Source organism: Oppia nitens, unplaced genomic scaffold, assembly GCF_028296485.1.
Source record: "Oppia nitens isolate AA-2021 unplaced genomic scaffold, nextdenovo-longstitch-racon4-pilon3 scaffold21_pilon_pilon_pilon, whole genome shotgun sequence".
NCBI lineage: Eukaryota > Metazoa > Arthropoda > Arachnida > Sarcoptiformes > Oppiidae > Oppia > Oppia nitens.
In genome coordinates this window covers 1,177,438-1,200,151 of record NW_026533201.1, presented here as the reverse complement: position 1 = coordinate 1,200,151, position 22,714 = coordinate 1,177,438, and the positions used below count along the sequence as shown (strand labels likewise).

The 22,714-nt window shown below is 19.0% G+C and overlaps 6 protein-coding genes across 6 annotated transcripts; 1 reads left to right on the top strand and 5 right to left on the bottom strand.

Moving 5' to 3' along the window:
- Window positions 1-928: 928 nt before the first annotated feature.
- LOC128953255 (uncharacterized) lies at window positions 929-2,155 on the bottom strand. The gene is made up of 3 exons (XM_054298732.1): window positions 2,044-2,155; window positions 1,435-1,949; window positions 929-1,178 (listed from the first exon to the last, which is right to left on the bottom strand). Exons 1-3 carry the CDS (start codon window positions 2,102-2,104, stop codon window positions 1,032-1,034), a joined length of 723 nt encoding a protein of 240 aa, XP_054154707.1. The 5' UTR covers window positions 2,105-2,155; the 3' UTR covers window positions 929-1,031.
- Window positions 2,156-4,019: 1,864 nt separating this feature from the next.
- On the bottom strand, window positions 4,020-4,886 carry LOC128953415 (uncharacterized). The gene is made up of 2 exons (XM_054298900.1): window positions 4,430-4,886; window positions 4,020-4,166 (listed from the first exon to the last, which is right to left on the bottom strand). The coding sequence occupies exons 1-2, from the start codon at window positions 4,721-4,723 to the stop codon at window positions 4,020-4,022; spliced, it is 441 nt and encodes a 146-aa protein (XP_054154875.1). The 5' UTR covers window positions 4,724-4,886.
- A 6,440-nt stretch (window positions 4,887-11,326) lies between these two features.
- Window positions 11,327-12,787, top strand: LOC128953244 (globin-like). Its single transcript, XM_054298719.1, has 2 exons — window positions 11,327-11,614; window positions 12,177-12,787. Exons 1-2 carry the CDS (start codon window positions 11,484-11,486, stop codon window positions 12,577-12,579), a joined length of 534 nt encoding a protein of 177 aa, XP_054154694.1. The 5' UTR covers window positions 11,327-11,483; the 3' UTR covers window positions 12,580-12,787.
- Window positions 12,788-13,478: 691 nt separating this feature from the next.
- Window positions 13,479-14,804, bottom strand: LOC128953249 (uncharacterized). The gene is made up of 3 exons (XM_054298725.1): window positions 14,681-14,804; window positions 14,086-14,612; window positions 13,479-13,695 (listed from the first exon to the last, which is right to left on the bottom strand). Exons 1-3 carry the CDS (start codon window positions 14,751-14,753, stop codon window positions 13,549-13,551), a joined length of 747 nt encoding a protein of 248 aa, XP_054154700.1. The 5' UTR covers window positions 14,754-14,804; the 3' UTR covers window positions 13,479-13,548.
- A 334-nt stretch (window positions 14,805-15,138) lies between these two features.
- LOC128953414 (uncharacterized) lies at window positions 15,139-16,876 on the bottom strand. Its single transcript, XM_054298899.1, has 3 exons — window positions 16,387-16,876; window positions 15,841-15,862; window positions 15,139-15,203 (listed from the first exon to the last, which is right to left on the bottom strand). The coding sequence occupies exons 1-3, from the start codon at window positions 16,831-16,833 to the stop codon at window positions 15,139-15,141; spliced, it is 534 nt and encodes a 177-aa protein (XP_054154874.1). The 5' UTR covers window positions 16,834-16,876.
- A 1,008-nt stretch (window positions 16,877-17,884) lies between these two features.
- Window positions 17,885-22,280, bottom strand: LOC128953413 (uncharacterized). The gene is made up of 5 exons (XM_054298898.1): window positions 22,272-22,280; window positions 21,253-21,621; window positions 20,632-20,767; window positions 18,384-18,928; window positions 17,885-18,054 (listed from the first exon to the last, which is right to left on the bottom strand). The coding sequence occupies exons 1-5, from the start codon at window positions 22,278-22,280 to the stop codon at window positions 17,905-17,907; spliced, it is 1,209 nt and encodes a 402-aa protein (XP_054154873.1). The 3' UTR covers window positions 17,885-17,904.
- Window positions 22,281-22,714: the final 434 nt, after the last annotated feature.

Here is a 22,714-nt window from a genome sequence, read left to right as displayed (position 1 = left end):
CAGAGTATTAAAAATTAATTTTCAAAAATTATAAAAAACATTTATGATTAACCATGGTGTAATTTTCTCTAGACTTATTTATTAAAAAAAATATAAATACGTATTTTATTTAAACAATATATTTTATTAAATATTTATTAGAAAATTTTAGTCATCATTATTGTTATTATTTAAAATTTTATTAAACATTTTAATTAAAAATTATTTTATTTAAACAATATATTTTATTAAATATTTATTAGATAATTTTAGTCATCATTATTGTTATTATTTAAAATTTTATTAAACATTTTAATTTAAATTTATTTTATTTAAACAATATATTTTATTAAATATAAATTAGAAAATTTTAGTCATCATTATTGTTATTATTTAAAATTTTATTAAACATTTTAATTAAAAATTATTTTATTTAAACAATATATTTTATTAAATATTTATTAGATAATTTTAGTCATCATTATTGTTATTATTTAAAATTTTATTAAACATTTTAATTTAAATTTATTTTATTTAAACAATATATTTTATTAAATATAAATTAGAAAATATTATTATTATTATTATTTGCAGTAGATGTATAATTTAAATGTAAATAAAATATAGCATTAGTATAGTAGTTAAAAAAGTTAATTATTATAATATCTTATATTAGTTTTTTACTTAAACATTAATTATATGCTTTTAACGAAATTTTTTTTAATTAAAATTTACATTAGAAATATATTTTAGAATATACAGTATATTAATAAATATGAAAAAATAAAAATGCAAATAAATTTACAAAAAAATAACACATTATAAATGATGCTGGATTCTTTATTTGAAAAAATACAATAAATAAAAAATTTTACAAATTTAATTTTAAAAAATAATAAGATTAAATTTTTTTTTAAAAAAAATATAATATAAATTTCTATATAAATTATTAGATTCTTGATTAAATAAAAAATTTAATTAATAATTAAAAATAAAATGTCTAGTATAGCCAGATGTCCAGTTGTACAGTAAGAAATAAAAATAAGAAAAATTTAAATCTTATTTAAATCAATACCGCGTTCAAGAAATTCTTTGCCTAAAAACAATTTTTGCATTGTTTTCAATTTCAACGATTCGGGCGCCATATGTTTGAGCAGATACTGAACAATATTCATAACTACTTCCAATAGTTTAAGAATCTATTTTTTTAAAAAAAATAAAAGTAAAAAAATTAAAAATGTTAAAAAAAGTTTAAAAAATTAAAAAAGTAAAAATTTAGAAAATTAAATAAGCTAAAAAAGTTAATAAACTAATTAAGCTAAAAATGTAAAAAAAATTTTATAAGCTAAAAAAGTTAAGAAATTAAATAAGTTAAAAAAGTAAGAAATAAGTAAGCTAAAAAAGTTAAAAAATAATTAAAAAAAATAATTAAAAAAATAATATATATAGACAAACCAATTTATGTTCGGGAACCCAAAATTGAAAATCTTTATCCTGTTGTTCCCAATCGATAAATGCCTGTAATTTATCTTTGACAATTTTCTTGGTATCGATCAACGATTGACGTAATTGTTCAAATGTTTTGGGTATATTATACGCTTTTAATGGACATTGGGCCCATAGTTTTAATTGATCACCTAGATACTGGGCCCAATATCGATCAAATGCAGCCAACTGTCCCAGATATTTGTTTTGATCTTGCTCATTGGGTACTATCAACTTAATCAACACTAGATTACCTAATGTATTGGCTATTGAACCCAATTTGATTAGCCTATAGAATAGGCTCAGTAAGGGAACACCGTGTTGTTGTTCGGCTAATAGTTCTAATTGTACGGTCAGTTTGAGGCCACTGTCCAGGACTAGTACGCTAAACGATTGGTTATTATTTAGATTTGCTTGATTAGTTTGATCYAAATAATAGCCAAACGATTCATGACTAGCCCATGGATTAGCTGGACATTTGGCAACTATAGTAGTAGTAATAGTTTTTAAAAAATGTAAAAATTTAAAATAAAAAATTTARTGTATTTTTTATAAAAAACTAAAAATTATGATAATTACCCAATCCTTGTACTAATGAGCCAAAAATTATGGCTAAACTTATAGCTGTAATTGAATTCATTAATTTAAGTTTTAATTAGTTTTTATTTTTTAAAAATAAAATCAATTAATTAATACTAAATAGTAGTGAATTTAATTATTTAGTTAATTTAATTTTAAACAATTTTTTAAAAATTTATTAATTAAATGAAAACTTTTAGTTAGTAACTGAAATTTAATTCAACTTATTGCTTGTATTTATATAATTTTTTAATTAATTATTATATGTACTAGTTTATTAAGTAACTTTTTTTTATAAAAAAAATAAAATAAATATTAAATTAAAAATTTTTTAGATAATCATTATTAAGTAATAAAGAGTTAAGAATAATATTGCAAAAAAAATAGGTAATAGTCTKTAAATGTATTGAAAAAATAAAGCTAAAAATATAATATAATAAATACTAATAAAACATATTTTAAAAAAAATAATATTTAAATAATTTATTTAATTTATTTTAATTTTTTACAATTTGTTTTATTAATAAAAAATTTTTATTTTAACTTGTTAATTATAATAGTTTCAATAATTAGTTATTCAATTACTTAAAATGAAAAATTATGTAGACGTGTTAAATTAAATAATAAAAAAATAAAATAAAACTTATATGATCTAGCATAATTGATTTTGTATAGACATAATAATAATATTAAGTTTTGAAATAAGTACTATTAAAAATATGAACTTAATTTATTTTATTTTTTTAATCAGACAAAAACTTTATTATTATTACTTAAATAATGATTTTCTAAAAATATTAAAAATTTAATAAAATAAACATTACTTTAATAAAACAAATAATATAAAAAGTTAGTGCATGTAAACTATATAACTTTAAAGTTAGATATATATGTAATTTAATAATAAAAAATAAAATTATTATTTAACTATTAAATAATATACTAAATAATATGTTTAATAACTTAAAATTAATATTATAAATGTATAATTTTTAAATATTTAAAAATAATATATAAAATATTATAAAATTATTTATTTATTGTATTTTTCCAAAAAAAATCAAATAAATAATTAATGAAAAATTTTTATATTAATTATTTTTGATTATTGAAAAATGTACTTTTTACTAAAATTAAATAAAAATATTATTTATATATTTATTTTTTTTGTTAAATAAAATTGTTATTATTGTTAATTTTTTAAAAACCAAAAAATATTATTAAACATTTTATTTATCTACTCAGTAAAAATAATTATCTAATTATTATATTTTTAAAAAAACTACAAAACAGTTAGTTTACTTAAAAAATATTAAATATTGTACTCATTATTTATACAATATTTTATAGAATCAAAATAAAAGTATACTGGTACATTATTATAAAGTTTTTTAATACAATAATTATTAATTTTTTAAAAATATTTCTATACAAATATATTGTGAAAAAATAATTAATAGAATATAAATGTACAGTTTATTAAAACTTAATTTAAAAAAATAAAATCATGGTGTTATTTTTTTTATAGAAAATTTTCTAATAATAAGAAACTTTTAAATAAGAACTTAATAAAAAAAATAATAACTTATTTTATTTAAACAATATATTTTATTAAATATAAATTAGAAAATTATATTATTATTAGTATTATTACTATGCATAAATTAATCTTTCAAGTTTAAAATTTATTTTTTAAATATAAGTTAGATTTACAGTATTATTACTAAGAAAAAATATAATATTAAACAATATCATATTTCAATTGTARCCTTGATAAGTTTTTATATAACATTGATTTTTATTTCAAAAAAAAACAAAAAAAAATATTAAATACAGTAAACTACTTATACTTTTAGAAAATAATAAAAATTAGATATTAAATGTTTATATAATAAGAATAGAATATTAATTATTAATTAAATGTCTAGTATAGCCAGATGTCCACAAAAAATAAATATATATATAACAAGAAATTTTTAAGTCTTATTTAAATCTATTCCGCGTACAAGAAATTCTTTGGCTAAAAACACTTTTCCAATTATTTTAAATTTTAACGATCTAGGTACAACATCTTTGAGCGTTAAGTGAATCATATGCAACTCTACATCCAATAGTTTAATCAACTATTTTTGAAAAAATTAAAAAAAAGTTAAAAAAGTTAAAAAAAAGTTTAAAAAAGTTAAAAATTTTAAATAAGTAAAAAAATTAAAAAAGTTAAAAAGTTAATAATTTAAATAAATTAGAAATTTTAAAATTTAAAAAAGTTAWAAAAATAGTTTTAAAAAAGAAAAAAAAAGTTAAAAAAAAGTTAAAATAAAGTTGAAAAAAGTTAAAAAAAWTTTAAAAAATTAAAAAAAATTAAAAATTAAAAAAATATCWATATAACCATTTTAAATTCGGGTGCCCAAAATAGATAATCATTATTATGTTGTTCGATACTGGACTGCAATTTATTTTTTATAATATTTGTATTATCGATAATCGATTGACKTATTGGTTTAAATTCTACGGGTATATTATAAACACTGTCTGGACATTGGGCCCACAGATTTAATTGAGCCGCTAAATAATCGGACCAATATAGATTAAATGCAGCCAACTGTCCCATGTATTTATCTTGATCATGTTGATCGGGTACCGACATATCTATCAAAAATAAATTACCAAACGTATTGAYCATTGAACCAATTTGATTAGACTATAGAATGTTTTCATATAATCAACTTCTAGTTGTTGTTCAGCTAATTTGTCTAATTGTTCCGATAGTCTATGGCCACTGTCCATGACTAGTACGGTAAACGATTTGTTATGATTTAAATTTTCTGTAATAATTTCATCTAAATAATAGCCAAACGATTCATGACTAGCCCATGGATTTGATGGACAGCTGTCAACTATAGTAGTAGTAGTAGTTTTAAAAAATAAATAAAAATATTATTTAATTTAATAAATAGAAWATAATTTTWMAATTACTTATTTTTGTTGTATAATAATAATTATATAATCCTTGTAGTAATAAACCAAAAATTATGGCTAAACTTATAGCTAGTATAGTATTCATTAGAATACGAGTATAATTTTAAAAATCAAAATATTAATAATAATAAAATTATATTTAAAAAAAMACTATTAAAATATTATTAATAATAAATAAAAATATATTAGTGAATTTATTTAGTTAGTTAATTAAAAGTTTTAAATAATTTTTTWTAAATTACTATTTTCTACTAAAAAAACTTATAGTTTRTAASTGTAAAATTTAATTCAACTTATATTTATATCAATTTTTTCATCAATCATTATATGTACTAATTTTATTAAGAAATTTTATTAATTTTTTTTTAATAAAATAAATAATAAATTTATAATTTTCAACTAATCATCATTATTATTATTATAAATTATAGTTAAGAATAACAATGATATAAAAAAATTTCATTACTTGTTTGTAAAAGTACTAAAAAWTTATATAAAAAAGTTTATATCTTTTTTTAAAAAAAATTAAAACAATATTTTGCAAATCATATAATTCTAGTTTAAAAACACATTTACATTACAGATTACASWCWTTAACCTAGAAATTAAAAATTTTTAAAATAATTAAATTTTTATTAGTATATATATACACTTTATATACTGTATATATATATATAAAGCTGTATAATTTTTATTTTTTAATTTCTAGGTTAACTCCTAATGTATGTCTAGAAAACACTTAAATATTAATTAATAAATACTATTACCATATATTAATGGTTAGGATATCATTGTTTATATAGTTTTTTGATTATAAGTGTCGACTAGAGTTGTAAACTGTCAAAAAGTATTGCACGGTTTACGGTTCGGTATTGTTTRTATTTTTATATAATACAAACATATTTACATGTATAATACAAAMAAAAATTTTAAATTTTTTAAAAATTTCATTAAAACTAACTAATTTAATTGTTAGTTATTAAAAACAGACATGATTTTTAATTATGTGTTTTATRTAATTATTATTTTTCGGTTTGGTTCCGATAAAAGTTATCCGATTTCTACATTTCTAKTATAACATCAAMAAATTTTATATATATATATATATATAATATATTGATAACGGRAAGCATAYATATTTACCATAGATTATATCTATATATTATATACTCTATATATATATATATATAACTTAAGTATAATGTGTATAATAACTGTGTACCACCACTTGCAAGCCCCGCCTACATAGCATTAAACACTTAAAAATTTTAACTAAAAATTATATGATTTGCAAAATATTGTTCYATTTTTTAAWAAAAAAAKATATATAAATTTTTAATATATTATTTATTAAATTACAAATAAAACTGAAATGWCTACAAAATAAAAATAATATAATAATTAATAWTAAAATATCTATATGTTACTATAATTTAATGTAAAACATAATAAAGTTAGTTATATATCCTATTTAATAGTTGAAAAAAAATGTTTATTATTTAACTATTAAATAATATACTAAATAATATTTATATATTTTATAATAACTTAAAATTACTATTATTACTTTATATATATATATATTTATTGTATTTTTCAAACTAAACAATACATTGCTTGAACAAATAAACATTTATAAATTAATTAATTTTTTTTTATAATTTAAAACTAAAATATAATTATTATGTACTTTTATCAAAATTAAATAAAAATTATTTATTATATTTATTTTAATGCTAAATAATAGAGATGTGTTTACAAATTTTGCAATATTAACATTATTTTATATATTAAAAATATATTGTGAAAAAATTAATTAAATAGAATGTAAATATACAAATTATTAAAAATTATTTTTAAAAAATTAAAACATGGTTTAAGTTTTTTTTTATAGATAATGTCCTATTAATTAGATATTTATTAAAATAAAAAATAAAAACTTATTTTATTTAAACAAAATATTCAATTAAATAGAAATTTTATAAAATATTTTTATTGTTATTAGTATTATTACTCAGTATAAAATAAGCTTTAAAGTTTAAAATTTTATACGAAAACATAAAATTAGTATTTATAGCTATAGTTATATTTATAGTATTTATTTATCATTATTTAAAGTACATGTATAATTTAGATGTAATTGAAAAATTGTAGTATTAGTAGAAGTTTTTAATTATTAAATTGAATTGTCATATATTAGTAGTGACTTTAGAAAATATATGTTTTTATATTATATGTAATTTTTAAATTTTTAATTTATGTTAGAAATATAAGTTTACGATTTACATTATTATAATGTATAAAGATTATTATTATCTATAACTTATTATGTAAGTCAAATAAAATATGTAAATAATTTTTTTTTTTTAAAAACATAAATGATTCAGGATTCTTTATTTAAAACAAAAAATAAATAAAAAATAAAATTATTTATTGCATTTAGAAATATAATATAAATTTCTATATAAGTTATTAGATTCTTGATTAAATAAAAATAAAATGTAGTATAGCCAGATGTCCAGTTGTACAGTAAGAAAAAAAATCAAAAAAATAAAAAATAAATAAGAAATTTAAACCTTATTTAAATCAATTCCGTGTACAAGAAATTCTTTGCCTAAAAATAATTTTTGCATTATTTTCAATATTGTCGATTCGGACCCCAAATGTTTGACAGTTTCATGAACAACATTGATGGCTAGATCCATTACTAAAAGAATCTATTTGAATTAATAATAAAAAAAGTTAAAAAAGTAAAAAAAGTTAAAAAAGTAAAAAAAAGTTAAAAATGTTAAAAATGTTTAAAATGTTTAAAATGTTTAAAATGTTTAAAATGTTAAAAAAGTTAATAAAGTTAATAAAGTTAATAAAGTTAATAAAGTTAATAAAGTTAATAAAGTTAATAAAGTTAATAAAGTTAATAAAGTTAATAAAGTTAATAAAGTTAATAAAGTTAATAAAGTTAATAAAGTTAATAAAGTTAATAAAGTTAATAAAGTTAATAAAGTTAATAAAGTTAATAAAGTTAATAAAGTTAATAAAGTTAATAAAGTTAATAAAGTTAATAAAGTTAATAAAGTTAATAAAGTTAATAAAGTTAATAAAGTTAATAAAGTTAATAAAGTTAATAAAGTTAATAAAGTTAATAAAGTTAATAAAGTTAATAAAGTTAATAAAGTTAATAAAGTTAATAAAGTTAATAAAGTTAATAAAGTTAATAAAGTTAATAAAGTTAATAAAGTTAATAAAGTTAATAAAGTTAATAAAGTTAATAATATATATAATAAAGTTAATAAAGTTAATAAAGTTAATAAAGTTAATAAAGTTAATAAAGTTAATAAAGTTAATAAAGTTAATAAAGTTAATAAAGTTAATAAAGTTAATAAAGTTAATAAAGTTAATAAAGTTAATAAAGTTAATAAAGTTAATAAAGTTAATAAAGTTAATAAAGTTAATAAAGTTAATAAAGTTAATAAAGTTAATAAAGTTAATAAAGTTAATAAAGTTAATAAAGTTAATAAAGTTAATAAAGTTAATAAAGTTAATAAAGTTAATAAAGTTAATAAAGTTAATAAAGTTAATAAAGTTAATAAAGTTAATAAAGTTAATAAAGTTAATAAAGTTAATAAAGTTAATAAAGTTAATAAAGTTAATAAAGTTAATAAAGTTAATAAAGTTAATAAAGTTAATAAAGTTAATAAAGTTAATAAAGTTAATAAAGTTAATAAAGTTAATAAAGTTAATAAAGTTAATAAAGTTAATAAAGTTAATAAAGTTAATAAAGTTAATAAAGTTAATAAAGTTAATAAAGTTAATAAAGTTAATAAAGTTAATAAAGTTAATAAAGTTAATAAAGTTAATAAAGTTAATAAAGTTAATAAAGTTAATAAAGTTAATAAAGTTAATAAAGTTAATAAAGTTAATAAAGTTAATAAAGTTAATAAAGTTAATAAAGTTAATAAAGTTAATAAAGTTAATAAAGTTAATAAAGTTAATAAAGTTAATAAAGTTAATAAAGTTAATAAAGTTAATAAAGTTAATAAAATTAATAAAGTTAAAATATAGTTTTAAAAAAGTTAAAAGGGATAAAAAATTAAAAAGTTAAAATTTAAAGAGTTAAAAAGTTAAAAAACAATAAATATATAGACAAACCATTCTATGTTCGGGTACCCAAAATTGATAATCTTTATCCTGTTGTTCCCAATCGATTAGTTTCAGTAATTTATCATGAATAATTTTCTGGCCATCGATCAACGATARRGCTAATTGATGCATTGTTTTGGGTATATTATASGCTTTAGSTGGACATTGGGCCCATAGTTTCATTTGAGCCGTTAGATACTCAAACCAATATCGATCAAATGCAGCCAACTGTCCCAGATATTTATCTTGATCTTGGTGATYGGGTACTATCAACTTAATTAACACYARATTACCCATGGTAATAGTCAGTGAACCCAATTTGACTACCCTATAGAATAGGCTCATAAACGGTACGCCATGTTGTTGTTCGGCTAATTTGTCTAATTGTTCGGCCAGTCTATGGCCATTGTCCACGACTAGTACGCTAAACGATTGGTTATCATTTAGATTTGTTTGATTAATTTCATYCAAATARWARCTATAGGATTCATGACTAGMCCATGGATTAGCTGGACATTTGGCAACTATAGTAATAGTAGAGAAAAAATGTTAAAATTWAAAAAAAAAATTTTAATAAAATAATTACCCAATCTTTGTAYTAATGAGCCAAAAATTATGGCTAAACTTATAGCTTGTATAGTATTCATTAATAATACGAGTATAGTTTAAAAATTAAAAATCAATTAATTAATACAAAATAGTAGTAAATATATATTTTTTTATAAAAAAATATTTTCTCTAAAAATTTATTAGYTAAAAAACTTTTTTATAGTTAGCAACTGAAATTTTTATTYAATTTATTGCTTGTATTTATATAATTKTTCATCAATTTTTTTTATATGTACTTGTTTATTAAGAAACATATTTTATTTTTATAAAATAAATATTAAACTTAAAAATTTTCAAATTATCATTATTAAGTAATAAAAAGTTAAAAATAATATTGGAAAAAAATTTAAGTAATAKTCTGTAAATGTATTGAAAATAATTAAAAATATATAATACACTAAATAATAATAAATTAAAATAATAAACAATTTTAAATATAATATAAATAAAACTATAAGCTTAGTTGTTTATTGTAATAGTTTATTTTGAAACTTATTTACTGTAAAACAAAAATTATCTAGACGTAAACAATTAATATTAAATGATCAAGCAAATTTAAATTTTTTATAGACATTAATAATAATAATAATAATAAAYATTAAAACTATTAAAAATATGAACTTATTTTATTTTTTAATTAGAGTAAACAATATATGATAATTATTAKTTTATATTAAAAACTAATTTTTTTAATTTTAAAATAATTGTTTTTAAAAAATATTAAAAATTTAGTAAAATAAATATTACTTAATTTAATTAGTAAGCTATAAAGTTAGTGCATGTAAACTATATCACTATAATTTTTTAATGTAAAAGATAATAAAGTTAGTTATATATCCTWTTTAATAATGTTAAAAATATGTTTATTATTTTAATTATTAAATAATATACTAAATAATATTTATATGTTATAATAATTTAAAATTACTATTATAAATGTTAATTTTTTTAAATATATATAAAAAAGATTATTTAATAAATTAACTTAGTTAAWGTAAATTTTTCCAAACWAAAAAATTCATATAAATAATAWAATAAACATTATTATATTARTTATTTTTGATTATTTAAAAATGTACTTTTTATTAAAATTAAATAAATAAAAAATCATTCATATAWTTTTTTGTTAAGTAAAACTGTTGTTACTATTAATTTTTTAAAAACACAAAATATATTATTTAAAATAATATTAAACATWTTATTTTATCTAKTCAGAGTAAAAAATAATTATCTAAATATATTTATTATATTTAAAAATAAAACAGTTAGTTTAATTCAATTATAATTAATATCTATAATATATAAATCATTTTAGTATAAACAAACTATATTTTAAAAAAATAAATTAATCTATAAAATAAACTACACTATCTACTATTTCAATAATAACCTTGATAAGTTTTATATTACATAGATTTTTATTTCAAAAATAAAAAATAAATTAWTAAATACAGTARACTGATTATACTTTTAGAATATATATATATATATATATAATATAACTATAAAGATATTAAAAATGTTTATATAAAACATTTAAAACATTATTATTATTAAATACAACACAAATTTTTTTAATTAATTASAATCACAAAAAAATTAATATTAATTTGAATAAGTTTTATTTTTATAATTTTTTTGAAAGTTATAGTTACTTAAATAAWTATTGTTTTAATTTTTTAAATATATTATTTTTAATTTAATTAAAAAAAAATATGCCACAAAAACAAGTTAACTATGTTGTTAATCCACCTAGTCTAACTGACCTGGATAAAACAAATGTACGCCAAACATGGGCACTRATTAAACAGGATATACATGGAAATGCATTTGACTTTTTTATTAGGTAATTATAAAAAAAAATTTAATTAATTAATTTTTTTAAATTAAATAAAATAAAAAATTTAAGTGTTTTAATTATTATTGTTTAATTTGTTAATAGTAGTTATTAAAATAAATATATATATCTCAATCAAAAATGTACATGTACATTTAAAATAATATTAAGTATTTTATGTTAGTAGTTTATGTTACTTGTTATGTTTTTTCCCCCACTATAACTACTGTATTGATTATAAAATTATAATTTAATAGATAAATATTATATTACTAACTTAATAATTAATATATTACACTCACTCACTTAAAAAAATTTTTATATATACATTCATATAGTATTTAATTAATACATAAATATATTTTTTTTAAATATTATTATTATATACAACATAACATTTAAAACAAAAAAATAACWAAAAAAAATAAATTAAAAAATTATATAAAATAAATTAGAAATTAATTAATTATTAGATATATATATATATATACAATATATAATTATTTAACTAATTATAATATAGTAAATATTTWTTTATATTTTTTATATTACCGATTATTGGCTGAAATAGATTTTTTGAGGACAACCCCGAATACCAGAAACATTTCAAACAGTTTAAGGACGTCCCCMGTGTCGAACTAAAGGGCAACAAAAAACTACTGGCCCACGCAACGGGKGTATTGTATGCCATATCGATGTTGGTCGACAATCTTGATGACCCCGAACTACTGGTTGAAATGCTTAGYAAACTGGCCCGTAATCATCGGCGCCGGGCTATCGACTATCAACAGTTTGTTGCGGTCCGGCGGACACTGTTGGCACTGATGTCGGATAAATTTGGTCCSGAAGTCATAACCGATCAGGTAGTCGATGGCTGGACTAAAGCCTAYGATGTTATACTATCGGTTATCGGACCATTGCTTGATGATGATGTCGATGATGATAATGCTGATGATGATGCTACTAATAAATAGGACAGTTAGATATTGTCTATGTGTGTATGGGATGGGAGGTTAGGAGGGGTTGTCATATATGTTAACAATAAAATAGTAGCAAATAATTGGCTAACAAAAATAAATTTGATTTTTGAAGTAATATTAATTATATAATAATAAATATAATAATAAATAAAATTATAATTTGATTTTATTATTAATTAATTGTAATATCCATTAAAAAACTTTTTAAAATAATTCAAAAAAAATGTTTTCAATTTAATTCAATTTTTTATTGTTTATAAATTTTTGTTTTTTGATTTTGTATAATAAAATGTTTAGTATAAAATAGGATTGTTTTTTAGGATAATATTCAATAATTATTTTATATATAATAGTAACATAAAGTAAAATAAACTATTGATAAATATATTGTATAATAAATTTTTTAGAAATATATTCAATAGATAATAGATTTATTTATTATGATATATTAATAGTATAAAAATTTTAAGTGATTTTTAAAAAGAGATAATATATTATTTTAATACAAGTATATAGTAGTAGTAGTTGTTGTAGTAGTACTAGCATTGACGTCATTGACTTCAATTTGGTTGTAAACTTGCTATTGGTTAAAAAAAATAATAAAATACAACTACTACTATTACTATTTAAGTTTTTATCCTAAATAAATAAATAAAAATATAAAATAATTTAATTCAATTTAAATAATTTTAATAATATTGTTTTGTTTTTAGTAGCATTTAAATAGTCAGTGTTAATATTTTAATTATATTTTAAAAACTAAAATAACTAAAAAAAATATTAATATGTTATAATAATAAATACAAAAAAATCAATGCAAATAAAGTTTAATAAAATTAATAATAAAAAATAAAAATAATAAAATACAATAGAAATTTACAAATTTAGAAAAAACAAAAAATAATTTTAAAGAAATGCCAGATTTGTCCAGATTTTTAAAAACGTTTAAAAAACAAAAGTTTGTCAAACATTTAGTACACGATAACCTCGTAATAAAAACTCCAAATCCATTATAAACCAATGCATTGTTTTCGCTTTAACCGATTCGGGCTGCAATTGGTCAATATTTTTGTCGATTATCGGAATATTTTTTTGAACGTAATCTAAAATCTATTAAAAAAATTATGAATTAATTTTATTTTATTTTATTTTTTTTATATATTTCTCAATATATACAATCATACGATAAAACATAGCTCATTTTAAGTCACATTAAATCTTCACTCTCTATCTAGAGATAAAAGTATATATCTCTCTCACTCTCTCTCTCTCTCTATCTCTCTATCTCTCTACTCTCTCTCTCTCATCTCTCTATCTCTCTATCTCTCTATCTCTCTATCTCTCTCATCTCTCTATCTCTCTATCTCTCTATCTCTCTATCTCTCTATCTCTCTATCTCTCTATCTCTCTATCTCTCTATCTCTCTTTCTCTCACAAATACATATCAATCATAAAATTTTCAATAATTATATTAATATATATATTACTAGAAATACTAACCACAGCTGTTACAATCACTGTAATTTCTGATCCCCTATTATCAGATTTGTATCCCTTAATATAATTGTCCAATGCTTCTACAGTATTGTTCTGAGTTATAGCTAACTGTCTCATTAAGTTATCAACAGTATTGCTGCCTACGGGTAGGTTTGTCAACAATTGTGGACATCTACGTAGCAATTGCATTTTCTCATCGATATACCGGAGCCAATATCTATGGAATAGTGTTAGATGTTCGAGTAACAGGTGCCGGTCCTTTTGTGTATAGCTCCCATTTAACACCATATTCAGCATGAAATTACCATTAACCTGAAAATCATAACCAATCTGGTCGTATACAGTGGAATAGTAGTCCAATTGGTATTGTTTGGCCGCTTTACTAAAATGTCTGAACCAATTGGCTTCGGCTTGAATTTGTCCATTGATTTTATCGATTAGTTTATTCTCGGACCAGGATTTCACTTGTTGTATGGCTTCGTCMGAAATTGGGTTCGGTTTTATGTACGGGTCGTCCGGACAGTTGGTAACTATATATWYATATATTAAATAAATTAATAAATAATACATTCTTAAAGTTTTAATTATTTTTTATTACCCATTAATAATCCATGTATACATAGTATACTAATAAGTAAACTGATTGCTAGAAACTGGTTGTTTTTAATCATTATTTTCGTTATTTTAATAACTAACAATAATTATTTAATTAATATCTAACATCATATATTATATCATAAATATATATAATGTTAAATGATAATTTTRTTAWKTTTCAATTTATATATATAGATTTTTAATCAGGGTAGCGCAGTTTTCTTAATTTAGGGGGGTTTCTCATTAGAGGGTAAAATAACTTGGCATGGATGTATTGCATTTTAACAGAAATTCATGGAAAATTTCTATTTTAATCAAAACTTTCCTATTATATTAATTTAATAAAATTTTTTATTTTATAAAATAATTAATTAGTATTGTTGTTTATTATTTATATGACAAAAATCTTATTTTTATCCTTAAATGATTACTAAAATTTTTAACATTTAAGTTTCGCATTTAATAAACAGACCCTATGTAGACCATAACCATAATAACACTCACACCCTCTCTAAATTGCAACCCTGTTTTTTATAATTATGTTACCAATATTTGTTAGGCAACTAATTAATGGTAATTTTTATGTATATTTGTCTAAGTCATTGAAACAAATATAATGATTATTGAAAAAAATTTAAATTGAAAATTCTACTTAAAAATAATATTTCATAATTTTTTCAGTTTTTTTTAATTTTAACTAAATATTAATTATTATTTTGTAATTTTTTTCATAAAAAATATTATAATATATTTGAAATTTTTGTTTGAACAATAAATTTTTTAATAAATAAAATTAATATATATATATATATATTGTTTTAGCTCTAAATAAYAATAATAATAATAATTAAAATAATTAATTAGATTTTAGTTTATAATAAAATATTTTTAAAAAAAATAAAATAAAAAATAATGTTTTATAAAATAACTAATTTACACTGAATTAATATAATATTTATTTATTTTTTTAACAATTTTGAATAAAATGCTTTTCAATAATTATTGTAATTTTATTTGTTTTTATGTTTTTAATGTTTTAAACTCCAAAATTTTTATAACCAATTGATAAAAATTTAGTATCGATAACCAATTTTTGTAATGTTTTTATTTTTAGTGATTCAGGTATTAATTTATCCAAATTTTGATCAATCAATTCAAAACCAGATTTCATATCATTTAGAATCTATAGAATTAAATAAATATTTTTTAAATATTATTTTTAATTTTTAAAAAAAAATTACTAGATATATACACAACATGCACATACACCACACACATATACACTACACACACAGATACACTACACACACACACATACACTACACATACACATACACACTACACACTACACACATACACATACACATACACACTACACATACACATACACATACACATACACATACACATACACATACACATACACATACACATACACATACACATACACATACACATACACATACACATACACATACACATACACATACACATACACATACACATACACATACACATACACATACACATACACATACACATACACATACACATACACATACACATACACATACACATACACATACACATACACATACACATACACATACACATACACATACACATACACATACACATACACATACACATACACATACACATACACATACACATACACATACACATACACATACACATCACACCTACCTTAATATCGAACGGTGCCCAAAATGCATGTTCATTGCGTTCCAGTTCCCAATCGATTGCCTCCTGTATGGTGACCAACATTTCCCGGCGATTCAATCGAAACTCACCGATCAATTCCTGGACACTATCGGACAGTCCATACGCCTCAAGTGGACAGTTGGCAAACAATTCAATTTGTCGGTCAATATAAYCGATCCAATTGTCAAAAAAACAGGCATTTTGTACTAGATGTAGGCGCTGTCTAGTACTGTCCCCTCGATTGCCAATAGCCTGGATAGCATCCATACATGCAGTTTCTATTTGGAAAAATGCCTGTCCACTTGCCTGGTATACACTGGCCAAATAATCAAGCTTAGTTTGTTGAGCCCAGGTAGTTATACGGGAAAACTGTCCWAGTACATGTTKTATATTGCGGTCCAATAAGTCAATTAGCTCGATAGTGGTCATTGATTGGTATAGTTGTTTTTGATGGTCATCTACTAGTTTAGGTTCAGCCCATAGGTTAACCACTGGTTGACAGTTTGAATCTGATTAATAATAATAATAATAATAATAAGTTATATTAATATTATTAAATAAAAATTTATAAATAATTAAAACTAATTAAATAATAATTTAAATATTAATTTTAATAATTAGCTAGATAATATTTATATAAAAATAATTATTTATTATTTATACATACCCATTTTAATAACAATAAATAAATAATATTATTAGATATAATATAAATAATATATTTTTTTAAATATTTAATTAAAAAAATTTTCTAAATACTTAAAAAATGTAAAATTTTTGTGTCTGTTTGTATTGCTATAAACTATTGGATATAACATTTGAAAATACTATAACAAAATTTTAGCACTGTTTATGTCAAAATAAATAAATATTTTATCTATTATTTATTGATTATTGATTATAATTATTGATTAATAATTTTTATATTTACATTCAAATAACGTTTAATATATATATGTCTAAAATTTATTAAACTTATCTACAAAAATGTTATTTATATAAATTTATAGATACAATAGATTATAATTAATATGATTAATATATATATTGATACTAATAAATATTAACTTTAAGTATAAATTAATATTTCTATTGATATTTAAGTTTTATTTGAAAAATTTATTTTTAATTATTGCTAGCTATATACTGTATAAAAGTATTATTTTATAAAATATATATATAATTAATTTACTATAAAATATTAATTTTAATTATTTTATAAACATAAAAAACTATGTATTATTTTTATTATTACAGTTTAATATAATTATTTGTTATTATTAATTTGTTATTATTTTCGTTTATATAATGTATAAATAATTTTAAGAAATAATTAATTACTATTTATTTATAATAAAGAAAATAATATAATTAAGTTTAAAGTTAAAAAATATAATAAAGCTTTTTTGTAATTAAAAATTTATTATTAAATTAAAATAATTAATTCACAAAATAATTATTTCAAATATAGACTATTGGGGGGTGGGGGAGGGTATATGATTAATGTTTATGGCCATCCTCAATGATTTTCAATACATTTTCAAAATTGTTGACCAGCACCTGTAGATTTTTGGCTAATATCGGTTCGGGTTTCAAATGTATCAGATCTCTGTCCAATTGTTTGATACCAGTTTGCAAAACATCTCTTATCTATCGGTTCCCAACCCATACCAGGGTTCATACAAATAACAAAAAATAAAAAATATTTAATTAAACAGATAGTTAGTGTGTGTTTATATGCGTGTGTATATGTGTGTGTATATGTGTGTGTGTATATGTGTGTGTGTATATGTGTGTGTGTATATGTGTGTGTGTATATGTGTGTATATATCTGTGTGTATATATGTGTGTATATATGTTTGTATATATATATGTATATATGTTTGTATATATATATGTGTATATATGTTTGTATATATGTGTGTATATATGTTTGTATATATGTGTACAATATATATATATTACTAAATAAAAAATACCTGTTTATGAAACTCTAGCCAAAACTCAAGCTCCGGTAGATGCTGCTGATCGTAGGCTATACTAGACTGTAGCCACTGGTAGACCTTGGCCTGTACTAGCTGATACTTTTGTTTCAATTGTTGAGAATCACCGGTAACTACAACTGGTTGGCCAATCGCCCGGAGCCAATCCTGATGGACTACCTGTGCCACAAACTCAACATCAATACCAAACTGGCGGACATCTTGTAGACGTCGACCATCTGGTTCACCATCCAAGACAAACATAGCAAACTGTATGGCCGGACGACCCATCGTTAGCTGATTGTCCATAAATTGGACAACTAGTCCCAGATCTCCCTGTTTTCGATAGTCACCAGTAATTGTTTGGATATCAGTGCCAATAGAGTCCAAGTTATGGTCAATAAGTTTACGTATTTCTGGTTCCGATAATTGTTGGTATTGTTTGATAATGGTTTCAATGTCCACATCATTGATATTATTATTGATATTATTATTATTATTGGTTTCAATTAGCAATCGATCGACAATTGTATTACAATTAACTAAAATTTTCAAAAATATATAGATTTATTAATTAATTAAATTTAATTAATTATATAAATTTATTAATTAATTAGAATTTTTTTAATACATAGTAATACACTAATAATTTTTATAAYTAAGTTTAAAACTAAACTAATTATTTTCATATTATTATTTTTTTAATAATAATTATTGATAATTATTAATAACTAAATATAGTTTCTAAAAATTTATTTACAAAAATAAATATATACTATTTTAATATGATTAATAATTATTAAAGTTACAGTTTATAAAATTAAATAATTACAAGTTATTATTTAAAATAAATATATATTATAAATACTATAAATTTTATAACTTACCTATTTGATAAATAATAAATAATTGTAATAAAATTAATTTGTAATTATACATTTTTTGAAGAAAATAATTAATTTAACTTATGTTTTAAAAATAATTTTGTATAAATTTGTTAGAATTTTATTTATAAATATTTATTATAATAAAAATAATTAAAAACAAAAATAACATTTATATTTATAGTTGAATTTTTTTTCATAAAATATTGTATTTATCATAAGTCATACAATATTTATTACATTTATTTATTATTTTAAGATAAAAAATCTAGGATTAAACAAAAATTGTACTAGGATTAATTTATATGATATTAATTTTTTAGTAGTAAGACAATAAATTAAAATTATWAATTGCAAAATTTTATTGTAAAAAATATTTATTAGTATTTCTTTTATATATAAATTGAAAATATAATTTAATACCTAATATTTTTRTAATGTTTAYAATATTTTTATTATAATTTACAACAATATACTAMAGTATATTTATTGCTTAAGTTTATCAATTAATTTTTATCAGTTAAACWAYWATAATAATAATAATAATAATATTAGTACTTAAGTTTATCTAAATTTTTTTTTATTTGTATAAAAATATATAAATAAAAATTGTTTTTATCAATCATTTTAGTGAAAATTAGTTTTTTTTGTTATAATTTGTTTTTTTKAAAAATAAATCTATACAATTGATCATTTTATCAATGTTATAAWTTTTTTTTAATTAAAATTTTACATAAATTTTTGCAACAATTGATTTTTGTTGTTGGATCAAGTTCATATTAGATAAAAGTATAATACTAATAAATAATATAATTATTATATATACATAATAAAATATAATATTTATTTATAATTCTCATTTTACAAATTAAATAGATTTTTATTTTAAAATTAATTTTTAGTCAATTTTAGTTGAAATTATTTTATAACTTTATAACTTTAAACTTATGTTACAAATAAAAAAGTACATTATGTATGTAAATATGTTATCTAATATATGATTATAATATTATTGATAATTGATTTTTGAAACAAATTTTTTATTTCAAATAATATTTATTATCTAAAGTACACAAAATATTTATAATTTTATTTAATTAATATAAGTTTATTAGTTAATATTAAATTTTTAAAAAGTAAAAAAATGCATTTAAATGCAAATTAATTATCTTTATTTAATACAGGTTTACAAATTTATAATAAAAAAAACATACAAACAAATTTTAAATTTATTAATTTCTCAATTTTAATGTAAACTTATGTAAAGTATTTTTTYCAATACTTATTAATAGTTTATTTACTGTATTATTATTATTATAACTATATTTTTTATTAAAGTAAAGTATGTGTATGTTTTAGACTTTCCTCCATRGCTTTCAATACATTTTGAAAACTATTGACCAGCACCTGTAGATTTTTGGCTAATTTTGGTTCAGGTTTCAAATATATTAGATCCATATCCAATTGTTTGATACCAGTTTGCAAAACATCTTTTATCTACCGGTTCCCAATCCAAGCAAATGGTTCACATAAWTAACACAAAAATAAAAGATATTTAATTAAACAGATAGTTAGTGTATATATATATATATATATATATATGTRTTTAAGTTTAATTGTGTGTGTGTGTGTGTATATATATATATGTGTGTATATATGTGTGTATGTGTGTGTATATATGTGTGTATATATGTGTGTATATATGTGTGTATATATGTGTGTATATATGTGTGTATATATGTGTGTATATATGTGTGTRTATGTGTGTATRTGTGTATGTATGTGTATGTGTGTATGTGTGTATGTGTGTATGTGTGTATGTGTGTATATATGTGTGTATATATGTGTGTATATGTGTGTRTATGTGTATATATATATGTGTGTGTGTATATATATGTGTGTATATRTGTGTGTATATATGTGTATATATATATGTGTGTGTATATATATATGTGTGTATATATGTGTATATATATATATACCTGTGTATGAAACTCTACCCAAAASGCCAGCTCCGGTAGATGTTGTCGTTCATAGGCTATAGCCGTTAGTARCGAATCTAACGTCCTGTCCCTTAGCCGATGATATTCAAGTTTCAAATGTTGGGAATCGCCGGTAACATTAACTGGCCTATCGATTACCTGCCGGAGCCAATCACGTTGAACCAACTGACCTATATAATCGACRGCTATACCAAATTTACGGACATCTATGGGGCGTTGATCATCCGATTCACCATCTAATAATGCCTGTGCAAACTTGATGACCTCCCGACCCCATGTTATTTCATTGTTATAGAATTGGACAACCARTCCYAGATCTCCCTGTTTTCGATACGTATCGACTATTGTCTGCAAATCCAAACCAATTGATTCMAGATTACGATTGATAAGCAAACGTATCTCCGGTTCCGTTAAGTGTTGGTATTGTTTGATAATGGTTTCAATGTCCACATTATTATCATTGATATTATTATTATTACTTTTAATTAGCAACCGATCGACAATTGTATTACAATTAACTAAAATTTTGAAAATATATAAATAAAAAATTAATTTAATTTAATTATTAGTTAATTAGCAATTTTAATTAGGGATTAATAAGTTTCAATTATTAACAGATCAACAATTTTATAGCTATTAACTATTATATAATAACTAATATATATATATATTAATAAAAAAAAATATTTAATAATTATTTATATTTTTTTGACAACATAAAGTTATATAAAAATTTTAAATAATTTAAAAAAAATTAAATTAACTGGAAAAAATAATTGATTTAATTAATTAGTTATCCATTACAATATATTATATTTTTTTGTATCAATCTATTTAGAAATTATTATATATTATTTAAATAAAAGCATTTATTAAACAATTACAGTTTATAATAAACTATAATAAGTTATTAATAGATTATTTATATTATTAATATTAGAAAATAAAAATTTATAGCTTATATTATTATTTAATAAATATTATTATTATTTGCTTACCTGTTTCATAGACAATAAATAATTGTAATAAAAATAAACTGTAATTAAACATTTTTGAACTCGGTAACTTTAATAAATAAACTTATAATAAATTTGTTATTTATTTTCATAAATGTTTTTCATAGACAATATAATTTAAGAAAAATATTTTATATTTATAGCTATTTTTTTGTCAAATTTTATTTAAGTCATGCAATARTTTATTAATTAAATATTTATTAGATAGCCAGGTAAATAAACCTAATAAAATTGTACTAGGATTAATTTTAATTAATAAGATTTATTARTAACTWAATTAAATTGCTAWATTTTTGTGTAAAAAATTTACTAATATTTATGTAATAATTATAATAATAAACAACAAYATAATATATTTAATGTTTAAGTTTATTATAAAAATTTATTGTTAAATTATAATACTATTAGTACTTAAGTTTATCTAA